Source organism: Myotis davidii, unplaced genomic scaffold (genome assembly GCF_000327345.1).
Source record: "Myotis davidii unplaced genomic scaffold, ASM32734v1 scaffold26, whole genome shotgun sequence".
Lineage (NCBI taxonomy): Eukaryota > Metazoa > Chordata > Mammalia > Chiroptera > Vespertilionidae > Myotis > Myotis davidii.
In genome coordinates this window covers 2,524,152-2,536,686 of record NW_006299245.1, presented here as the reverse complement: position 1 = coordinate 2,536,686, position 12,535 = coordinate 2,524,152, and the positions used below count along the sequence as shown (strand labels likewise).

The 12,535-nt window shown below is 37.1% G+C and overlaps 1 protein-coding gene across 1 annotated transcript in view; it reads right to left on the bottom strand.

Moving 5' to 3' along the window:
* The window catches only part of ACSS3 (acyl-CoA synthetase short-chain family member 3), a gene marked incomplete at its 5' end in the record, with an annotated part of 161,415 nt that overhangs the window by 45,164 nt on the left and 103,716 nt on the right, over positions 1-12,535 (bottom strand). Inside the window, one exon of the mRNA XM_006774714.2 lies at positions 11,059-11,162. Within this exon, the coding sequence (XP_006774777.1) occupies positions 11,059-11,162 (104 nt within the window). The remainder of the gene's footprint in view (positions 1-11,058; positions 11,163-12,535) is intronic.

The window sequence follows — 12,535 nt, the reverse complement described above, 5'->3', positions numbered from 1 at the left end:
AGTGTGCAGGAGGCAGCCAATCAATGATTCTCTTTCATCTTTGATATTTTTCTCCCTCCCTCTCCCTTCCTCTCTGAAATCAATACAAATATGTTCAAAACAAAAACAACTACTTCAAAGTCCTTGTAAGGCTTTAAGCTTTAAGTCTGGGTAATGCTGCAAGCTAATGAGAGCGTTTGAACAAAGATACTAATGAATCACAACAATGAAAATAAGATTCACTTACACATTTGCACATCATTTAGGTTTTATTAACAGGTTTATTTTATTTGGGGTTTTGGAGAGATGCATGGGAAGAAGTACATGGACAGACATAAGCCATATGAGACTAGCTGGTTAATGGTAGAGATTCCTGTGGCTTCCTCAACATCAGGAACCAATTCACAGAAGAATTCACTGCTAAGGCCTAGTTGCATGGTATATGGAAAATGGCCCATACAAACCAAAGATGGTAACTTTTGTTGTTGTTAATCCTCACCCGAGGATATGTTTCCATTGATTTTTAGAGAGAGTCGAAGGGAGAGGAAGAGACAGAGAGAGAACATCAGTGCTAGAGAGACATAACAGTTGGTTGCCTCCTGCACCTGCCCTGACCAGGGCCAGGGATGGCGCCTGCAACCTAGGTGCATGCCCTTGACGGGAATCGAACCCAGGACCCTTCAGTCGCAGGCCTACGCTCTATCCACTGAGCCAAACCGGCTAGGGTAAGATGATCACTTTTGTTATATAAGTGTTAGTGTGTATACAGATGAATACAACATTTCTGAGTGGCAATTTGTCAATGTAAACAATACTTAAAAATGCACATACCCTTTAACCCAGTTGTTCTAGGTAAGGGATATATACAAGGAAATATTTGTAGAGTTCACAAATATTCAGCAACAAGGACATTCATCACATATTATCTATATTAAAGTTTAGAAGATTATCCAAAAATATGGAATGGTCTATATCAAGTAGTAATGCAAAGCCATTCAATCACACTAAGATATATCTGATCGGAAATAATTCTCACAAAATGTTGTTTAGAAAATTTGTGAAACAGAATACCCTCACCCGAGGATATGTTTCCATTGATTTTTAGAGAGAGACAGAGAGAGAACATCAGTGCGAGAGAGACACAACAGTTGGTTGCCTCCTGCACCTGCCCTAATCTTTTTAAAAAAATACCTGTAATATACACTGAGCAAAAATAAATATCTGGGCAAGACACATTAACATTTTAACAGAAGTTACTTCTGAATGGTGAGCAAAAGGGATATTATGTTGAAGTGTTCAAAAGTTTCCATCCATAACATTGGAATTTGTGCACAATGGGGATAAAAGAGGCTGCAATTTGTTTGATACCCCTCCTAACACACAGGACCCATGTCCTCTCTTTTTTAATTTGGGTCACCCTTTGAAGGCTCTGACAGAAAAGAAATTGAAATGATACCTTGTTTCTAGGCACAGGCCTTCAGACTTTTAGAACACTGTTTCTGGAACTTCTGAGCAGCATGTAAGATGGTCTCCTACTCTAAATCCTCCAAGACAAAAATGCCACTGGCAGCCCAGAGTGTGGCTCAGTGGTTGAGCGTCAACCTATGAACCAGGAGGTCAGGGTTCTATTCCGGGTCAGGGCACATGCCTGGGTTGTGGGCTCAATCCCTAGTGTGAGGCGTGCAGGAGGCAGCCAATCAATGATTCTCTCATTATTGATGTTTCCATCTCTCTCTCCCTCTCCCTTCCTCTCTGAAATCAATAAAGATATATTTTTTAAAAAAAATGCCACAGGCAAGTGTTTCTATCAACAATCTCCAGCCATTCCCGGGCAGGAGAATGAAGTGATCTTGGACCCACCAGCTCAGCCCATTCAACACTAAATACCTCTAAGTCAGTGATGGTGAACCCTTTGAGCTCGGCGTGTCAGCATTTTGAAAAACCCTAACTTAACTCTGGTGCCATGTCACATATAGAAATTTTCTGATATTTGCAACCATAGTAAAACAAAGACTTACATTTTTTATATTTATTTTATATATTTAAATGCTATTTAACAAAGAAAAATCAACCAAAAAAATGAGTTCGCGTGTCACCTCTGACATGCATGTCATAGGTTCGCCATCACTGCTCTAAGTTGTCTCAACCAACAGCACACTGGGCACAAACTCCCTGGCTGATCTCTGCCCCTACCCCTGATACACAAAACCATGATATTTGGTGGTTGTTTTAAGCCACTAGGTTTTGAATTTTTCTTTTTTTACAAAGTAATAAACTCTTAGAGCACTCACCACTAAAAATACTACAAAATCTTTCAAAAGAGAATGAGTGGAATTCTCAAAAAGAATTGTGCACACACTTATATGAAAACATTCTCCCAGCCTGTTACAGTTGGAATCAGATATTTTCTGTGTGCTTGAAAATCACTGTCAGCAGGACCAAACACAGTCCAGTCCCGGACATTTCATCCTCAGGAACTGTTCGCTGACCAGTAAATACACATTTTTACATGATTTTAGGCTCCAGATCCCATCATTGAGATCAGAATACTTGAAAAAAAAAGAAAGAAAGCAAATCACAGAATGCAATCCCATAATGAACAGAAGAAACAGAGGACTCAGGGAAAAAGAAAAATACTGTATGTTACAGCTATACTTCTGATGCAATCTTTTCTTATTCCAAGAATGATCATTAAAAGTCAGTCCTTCAATACATATTTATTAACTACACTCCACTCAGTGAAAAGCATTTTGGGGGGAAAGGGAGTGTCCAGGGTGAAAAGATGTGGGAAACAGAAATAGCAGCATGTACAAAGGTAGAGACGTTAGACAATGTAGGGAATGCCTGCAAGTGGTTCAACAGAGAAAAGCTTGGGGGTAGTGGGTGGACAAGCGATAATAAGAAACAAGTGAGACAGATGAGCAGAGGCAGATCCTGACGTGTTTTCCGTGCAATGTTAAGGAATCTGGATATAAGTCCAGGAACGCTGGGAGACACAGGGGAATTTAGCAGAAGCGATTTGCTCAGAATTGCATTTCACAAAAATCTCTTCAGTAGCAAAGTGGGGCACTGCACCAACAATCCCAACCCAGGGCAGGAAATCTGTTAGATGTTGCTGCTCTGATGTCCTGGAAGATGAGACTGAATTTGAGGCACCCTCAGCATCGAAAGCTCTCGGTGATGGTTGGGGGTAGGGGAAGACAGCCCCAGGATTTGGTTTACAAATAAAAGTTAGCACAGAAAGAAGAGTAGGTGTGAGTGAGAGTTCAGAAGAACACGGTGGCAGGTTTGCACGTCCAGCTCTGCACATAAGAGCTCCTGCGCGTCCGGAACCCTGCCATCCTGCCTCCACTGCGGTTCTAGAAACACTACGCTTAAGCAATATGGATTGAGAAGCTGGTGGCCCATGCAGACAACTGACGTCCTGGAAATAAATTAATTCAGCAACCTAGTACCACGGAGGCATATTAATCACAAGCATCGTGATGGGCAGAGAAACAGTGTGTAAAGAAACCATTCTCTCCACCTCGGAATCTATACAGTGAGCCATAAATAACTTGGATGGTGGTATCGGAAAGAAAGCGGAAAAATGAGACGTACCCGTGAAAGAAAATCAATTTAATCTTTGTGTTCAGGAGATGGTAGGATTATGGTTTAAAACACTTCATTCAAAGCAGCCTACCTTTTCCTACTGGAAGCGGCTCATTAATTCAAACTGTGAGGCATTGGTCTTATCCCACACTCTTACCAGCCCGCTGCCTCCGACTGTGGAGAAACTCATAAATAACCTGCGGTTGAATTAGATAAGAATACAGAACTAATGAAGGTGTGAGGTAAGACATATGGAGAGAGAAGTTGGACAACACAGAACAATGAGAGTTCCGGTTCTAATCGTAACTGGCTGGTCGGCCTTGGGAAATTGATCTGTGATTACTTTCCTCATCTATAAATTGAACTCTTAGGTTCCAAGTTTTCTTGAGTCTGGATTATGGACAGGCCAGGGTGCTAAAACGGCCTTTACATTCATGAAGGGTTGTTTATAAAGAGGAAGGGGAAAGAAACATATTTATTGAGGGTTACTGTGCACCAGCAGCTCTGTTGCAGTTTGTATATATTTCACTTCATGTCAAGCTTTCTACAGGTCCCTGTAAAAAGCCTGTAGCTACAGACCAAGTGACCGAACTAGGATTTAAACACAGTGCTATTAGGATTTCGCATCGCTTTTCACTTTTCCAAGAAGAATCATATGCTGTTTTCCAAATAAGAACTAACAGCAAAAGAAGAATCAGGAGCTATATTGTGGGGCCGATAGACCCCCAGTGCAGGAGTTCATATGCAAATTTGCAGACAGTAAGGTTTGTCTAGGAAGGGTTTAAGAACGTGTTTTGTTTTGTTTTGTTTTTTATAAAGATGTACAAACACAGGATGTATTTCACCTTTCTAGATCAGATTAAGTGTGATTCTTGCCAAGGGCAGATTTAGAATAGATGGTATTTCAAAGACCAAACAAACTTAGAATTATTCATCGATTTCCCAGTGTTTAGTATCGTGTCTGATATAATAATGAACACAAATAGGGTTTCCTAAAAGCAAGTCTACCTATCCTAACTGCTTCATGTATAGTAATCACATTTGAAAAAAACCTGACTTGAAGTTATTTCTATGTTTAATGCTATAAAGATGAAAATGTCTGATTCAATGACCGCGATTTGACTTGGGGCATTATTTTCAGATGATTGAACAATTTGTAAACAGTGATTCACCTTCAAAAGAGAAAGTCTCACCAAGCCGACCTTACATTTGGCAAAAGATTATTCCCCCTACAAACCAAATTCACGTAGTTTACCTCTAAGCCCCTGCTTCTCAAATTATCAGTAAAAATTACCTACTTTGAAGTAAGGAAGACTGCTCTAAATGAAAAAAAAAATGTGGTTGCCAGGTAACAAAGATAACATCAGGTCTTTTTTTTTTTCCTCTCACCAGATGGATACCATCAGCATCACTAGCTGAACATTGCTGAGATAGCATTGTGTCGATATAACTGGTTTTCTCTCAATCACAACTTCTCATGCTAGATTATATAGATTTTCTTTTCCATGAATGAAAATGATATACATTTCTTTTTGACCATTACATCGAGAAAAGGAAAAATGCAGCAGTGATTCATTCCTATTACCAAAGACTGCATTGCACTAACAGAAAGCAGCATGAGGTATATACTGACCAACCCAGTCCATGGGGCAATGGCATCGCCAGTTCAGGCCAACCCAGCCCTTTGATGTCCACAGTGTGCATTTCAGAGTCTGCTTCAACCCATTTGAAAATCTTTGAAAATCCAAAAATGTACTTTAATGAAAACTTTTCACCATAGCCCAAATTTGATGGACTCAGAAATTAAGTAAAACCCAGAAGCAAGGAATGACAGAGTTGAAAAGTAAAACCTAGGAAGACAGCATTTCATTGAACAAGAAATATTTTACTCCAAGATCTGCTGCCAGAGGAGCATTAGCTAGTGATTACTGTGCCCCAACCACAGAGTAAAGGTTTTAAATCATTCAAGATTGAGTCTTCAAGGTAAAGTGACCAAAGAGATGTTTTCCTCATTGTCAGTCATAGAGAGCCTCTTATGTGTTCACCCTAGGAAGGAATTTTGCAGGCAAATATACAGGATTTTGCAGGGGCACAAGCTAAGTATGTATTCATTAGAAGAAAGGCGCTCATAGCTAGCACATAGTTGTAAAATGTTTTTTAAAAGGCAGAAATAACAAGTGTCATAAAGCTTCCGGTGTTGAATTCCAGACATGGAGAAAATGGCCTATTATCAGCTGACCTTAGAACTACAGACTGATAGATTGAAACCTTTCTGCACTAAGTATATCAAGTATGATGCACAAAAGTGGAATGTTAGAGAACGCAAGGGTAACAAAGGAAAAGAATGATTCAGGAAAAAAAAAAGTGGCTTAAACTTTGATACCCTACCTATAAAATGTTCAAATCCTGGCTGTATTCACAATTAGTCTACTGAGGAGGAATGAGACACTGCTATATTTGAGCCTGTATCATCTCCTATAGAAATCTCTACCCAGGATAATTACCATTAAACTCTAGTGACTTATTCCATTTTGTATTTTGATTCTTGTAAATAAAATGTATTACTGTCTTTTTAAAATATCATGAGCTAATGGATCTTTCCAGATAAACCAAAAGTATGAGGACTAAATTGAGCCAGCCTAACCAATTTTTGAGTTCACAACTATTGTCCCAGTTGTCCTTGCTCAGGAAATATGTCTTACCAAACTGCAAAAAAATAAGGATTATCACATCCAGTAACCTTGACACATTTTAATAACACAGTATTAGGATGTGTGTGCTTTGAGGATCAACGATTTTGATTTAAAACTGTCATGATTGAATTTTCTGGTGCCTTTGGGTCCACTTTAATAAAATGCAGAGTTATCAGATTCCTCCTCAAAGGAGGAGGTTTAGGCTATATATAGAATATAGTTACTTCAGAACTAGCAATTGCAATTAAAACTGCAGCAGGTCAATCAAACAGGGAGAGAAATACTGTGATTACTGCAAGATGTAGGAACTCAGCAAAGAAGGCTCAAGGCAGATAAAGTAAGATCAATAACTTCAATCGTCACCAATGTCTCAATCCATTAGGTGACTGTGTTTTCCCAGTGAAATCCCTCCATGAGGTTTTAAAAATTCTGTGAAAAAGTTTAGTCCTCCATTGGTCCTCCACTGAAGTGACAGGAACAAAACAAATAAACCAGCCACAAAATCGCCCAGTGCTGCTCAAGTTCCTGGGCCTAAGGATACTTGAAACACTTTCAACATAAGCTTTATATCTTCTCATGGGAACACACGGATATGTCTGCCAGCAAGTAGAAGGAATCATGGATTCTTTTTTTAATTTCTTTATTGGTTAAGGTATTACAAATGTGTCCTCATTTCCCATTAACCCCTAGCATGGGTTCTTTTGATCTAAACCATTTACCAAGATGTCCCTTATAAACACCATTATGGAACTTGAATATTCTAACTTTGTAGCTGTTGCCTTTGATTAACTGATTGCAAGTGAAGGAATAAAGTGTTCTACCTAGGATTAAATAGCATTAAAAAAAGTGGGAAGTAATCTCGGACGGTGTGGCGCAATGGTTAAGCACTGGCCCATGAACCACGAGGTCACCAGTTCGATTCCCGGTCAGGGCACATGGCCGGGTTATGGGCTGGGTTGTGCAGGATGTTGTTTCTCTCTCATTGATATTTCTATCTCTCTCCCTCTTCCCTTCTCTCTTTCTAAAAATCAATAAAAACATATATATATTTTAAAAGTGAGATGTCAAACTGTTTTGTTACAATCATTTCTAAACCAGTATCATGTTGTATAATAAACTGGAAAGAAAAGAAGGTAGGGAAGGAGAGGGGAGGGGAGGGGAGAAAGAAAAATTAAACCTCGAAAAGGAATAAATTCTAATTTGTTTTGGGTTTTAGTAGTCAATCTCTGAAATTTAATTCTTTTTTGTATTTGGTTATTCACTCATAAGAAAAACAATTCCTTTATAGTCATCTTGAATAAGAAAAAAAATCCTTTTGAAGGACACTGTGCACTGAACTGACAGTTTTTTCTTCTAAACCTGTGCTTTCTGTCTGATTTGTGGAAAAGCTGCTCTTAGTACTAAAAATGATCTATAACAGTACAGTGCACACCTGAGGATAATGACATTCTGTCCGTTTAGTTTTTGGCCTATGAACTGCCATATCTGATGAAACAATTATCTGTTCTCTTATTTTTCCCTTTTTAAATTATGATTATAGCATCCCTGTTTCTCTATCTTTATGAAAAAAAAAACAAAATGAAAAATCTTTTCAATAATCCAGATGCTTTCAATCACCTTATCTAGAAGTTACTGTGAAGATTAAACATCTAGGTGAGCGGCAACAATTCATCTTTTATCCAGATTCATTTATCATATAGATACAACTCACCTTTCTACACGTAGCAAGACCAATTTCCTTCATGAGAGCATGGAATGCCTACATCATTAGAATCCAAAACAAGGGCTTAATGCTTCAGTAGTGTTGAACTGAAACAATTCTTTATTTAAACGCTCCTATGAAAAATTGATCTGCTCTTGAATTTTCCATGATTAGTTCTCAATTTAGAATCTTAGATATTATTCAAATCAGATATCAAAGTTGGTATTAATGGGCCAAAAGGGGATGTTAGTCCCTGGAAATGTGTTGTTGCTAATACAAATTTCACGTGTAACAAAACCTACATGGTAATAAAGTGGATTGACTGTGTGTGCCTTCTTATAAATCAGGTCACAGAAACCAATCAATTTTTATTCATACATTTTAGTTACTTAACATATCCTTTACTAATTCCAATTACACATCCAAGTTTCTAAACAGCTCATGTGTACACACATATTAATGTAATCAGAGAGCAAATTCATAAATTATACATCATATGGAAGGCTCATAAAAGTATGCAATTATATTAAAAAATCAATTTATAAGTCAATAACAAGATAGAGACCTTGTGAAAAACTTGGAATTTGAAATAAAGAAAAAAATTCCTTTGGGAAAAGCTTAACATTCCCTCACCTGTTATTCAATTTTTACTGGCATACCTCTTACAGAAGTGTTCTACCATCTATTTGACATTTAAAACATTAGGAAATTCATGAATATGCTTGAAATATTGAATTTATCTTTCCTTTTCCTAAGAGTTAAGTGTAATCCACAAAATATTTGTCTTTTCCCTTTGGTGGCTTAACATTAAATTAAAGTCACCTTAAGATCAATTTGATATCACCTTAGTAAATGTGAGTGCTGCCAAAGGTAAATTTCAGCGTCACTCCACAATTATTTTCCACAACATATAACTTTGAAAATAATTTTTTTTTCAATGCAAATGAGATAAGATTCTAACTACATTTTGTTAGTAGCGGGCATCTATATCACCTCAGGGGAATTTCTTTTATAAAGTACAAAATTGCCCAGTTAGTTAGTAAGCTACCTACCTACCTGTCCATATGTATGTATTTGTGTGCTTTAATTGGACACAATACCAAATGCTGTGCAGTTGACTGGAAGGGGAATGGAAAGAATCAGTCATTATTAGCAGAAATCCACTCTGTTTTTCACAGTAATGAGCAGCCATTCAAATATGATTAAAATGACAGCACACTGACATAATGTGGCTATTAATTCTCTCTGAACAATACATTAAAGAAAAATTTGGAATTCACATGAAACTCAGTACCCACCAGGGGCCTCATATGCTTGTTTCTCAGGCTTCAGTGAGCTTTTCTGTATGCCTGAATGCCCTAACTATCTATATTTGCACAGGCTGTTGTACACAAATCTATCAATAAAAAGTAAAATAATTATAATTATATTTATTAATGTGTCGCTTTTTTTCAGCAAGCTTTGGCGTAGTCAACTTTAAGGAGGAAAAAAACAACAACAAAAAACCTCTTTGTAAGCATTTGTGTAAAGTCACTTCAGTGTTGGGAAGAACTTCCATTAGACCAAAGGGCAGCCATCTCAAAGGTGACAGGATACTCTTCTCTTTCAGCTTAAATGTCTGTTAAACTCTCCTGGTAAGTAGGAGATGCATCAATTTGATAAATACTCTTCCTTAGAGAGGCAATAACTTTTTATTTGTTTTTATGCATTTCTATACATAGCATTGCTCTTTCTCCAAATTCAATGTTATCTTTTTTTATTTCCTAAATAGTTACAAATCTAAATTTAGATAAGAAGTTCCTCTTTTAGTTAGCAAAAAGGAATAGAAGCTCTGATTTTCGTTTTATTTAAGGGACACCTTTTCTGCTCTGATTATTTATTTTACATTAGATATTACAAAAGATATAGAAAACACACTTTTTTTTCCTAAGAGAAATATCCAAGAAGATAATATAAAGCTACAGTTGATCAGAATCAGAGTTCTAAAATGACAAACACTGAAATTAAGTTTTAGTCACTCACTTGATCTTTAGATTATAAACATTTTTAAAATCAGATGCAATTTTTGCAAAGAAACTTTATTAATGTTTAATCCAAATTTGATACTCTTTCCTAGTTGCTCATAAGATGGAGATTCTGAAAACATTAGTGTAAAAGGGTTGACTGTTGTACTGGTTTAAGTAGAACTGAACTGAAATATGTACATATGCAAGCTACAAGGTTCTCATAGCTCATAGCTACTCTCAGTAGCTCAGAGGGAAACACAACAAAATCCCTACACTCAGTGAGGAGCAGAACAGATTCCAAATAATCTACTGACTTTCACAAATGTACACAATTATTCCTCAAAAGAAGCAGCAGAAAGGTGTGTGGGTTTTTTTTATTTGTACCAAAGCTTATATTCTATCTATTTAATATGACAATTTGTTTTCCAAGGGTCACTTAGGGGAAGAAAAATCAGTAATAAATCAAATAAGTTAATAAATAATTATATATAATATGTGTGTGTTGTTAAAGAAAAATACATTTTTCTGCCTCGAATGCTAAGCAGAAATATTCAGTTTTATAGAGCACAAGAAGAAAGCCAGACAAACACAGGAAATCCTATGAGAGAAACAGTGCTTGTAAAAACACACACACAGAAAAAAACCTCTTAGAGCAGTGTGCAGGGTGTATAGGAAAGCAGAGAGAACAGAGATGAGTGATGAGAGTAATTTAAATCCAGTCAGATGATAATGAGGCTTCCACAGCTCAAAGACAATGGAGTATTGAAGGTAGAATGAATGCAACAGACGCTTCAAAGAAAAATCTGAGAGTTAGTGACTTACTGGATATAGAAAAATAAAGAGGAGGAGAAGCAAAACAGGTGTTCGGTGCTTTACACCTAGGGACCAAGAGAATGGTGGCATCAGTGTAATTTATTGGAGACATTTTTAGCAATAGAATAATCAAACAATTGCTTATTTCTGCTGAAACCAGAACCATCTGAATGCTGAGTTTGTGCCTGATGGTCGGAATTTAGAACTTCCTCCAATTCTTGCAGTGTTTTGGAGCATTTCTGCAATATTTTGTACATATTTAGAAAATGCTCACCAGTTTGCCACCAGTGGTCTAAGACGGGAACTCTGAAGACCTTTTTGGACCACTCCAGAGTCTCAACATCACATCGTTCTCCAGCCACAAATAATGTTTTAAACCTAAACATGAGAGGGAGAGTGAAGTCACGTTATTCCTAGAAAATAAATCTAAATAACTTCATCTACATTCTTTTAAACATCGTACAATGCAACCACAGTAATTTTCTCTGAGGAAAGCAGCCATATTACCACCATATCATACTGCAAAATGGTGAGAGGCATGATTTGTTTTGACCCAAATGTAACTTAATACACATCGTGGCATTGGAGAGAGGTATTTCAAAAGCACAATTCACAGCTACAGCTTCTCAGCTTTGAAAAGAGCAATCAAGCTGATCTCTATCACGTATCTGTCATCTTCATCTAATGCTTAAAGATGAAAACCCCTTTCCCCCTTGACATTATCCCTGTTAATTTTAGCTCCAAGTTTGATTGCTATGTTCTACTTAGGTCTACACACAAAATACACTCTCAAGTATCAGCTAAGACAACAATTATGCTCATAAATATGATGAATCTGCTTCTTCCCATGAGTTCCTTTGGTAACGAGTACTCTGATTTCGAGCACATACTTCCCCTATTCCAAGGACATATATATAGGAAAGATAGTAAAAAGTAAATACCATTATGGCCTTCAAAGTTTAAAAAGGCTCTATGGAAAGGAATACATGATTACTGAGAAATGAAGAACCTTTGGCAGGGAGAACCATGCCACAAAATAAAAAGGATGAAATAGAAAAGTAGAATTGATTTGACACTATTGCTGGTTCATTGAGAGAATGACTATTTTTCTTCTATTCTCAATGCCCACGACCTGTCAAGACAAGGACTGTGTGCATGAAGAGTTAATTTATATCATCAAAGTAAAATAATCATCAAATAAATAAAAAGCTGCCTACCCAATGTAATACAGCCACAGAAGATTTATTGCCATTCCCTAAAGTTATATCATCTCATGAAGATTCATGGAGGTTCAAATATTCTCATCTTTACTTTCTAACAACATGCATTTCCTGTCTCTGCTATAAACACACATTTCATTCTATAATTATTTGTTTCTTATCTATTTCCCACAGTGCACTGTGAGCCCCTTAGGAGCAGTCATCTTTATCCCTCAATACCAATCAAAATACCTGGGAATTTTAGATACTGAAACATTTGTGGAAGGTTAGAAAGACGAAGTACAGAGGTGGGGCGTTGGCAAAGTTTATGTCAGCTTGACTCATTCTATTGAGTAAAAGAGGAGGCATGTTGTTTTGTAAGAGCATGGAAATTGACAAAGGAACAGTGGCTTGAAGAAAGAAAAGGCTTGGTTATTTTGGGTAATTTTAAATGTATTACATAAAAATGAAAGAACTCAAGAGCAGCTTCTTGGCTTTCATAAACTCAGTCAGTAACCTAAGAGGCTAAGTCAACACAGCACAGGAAAGAGT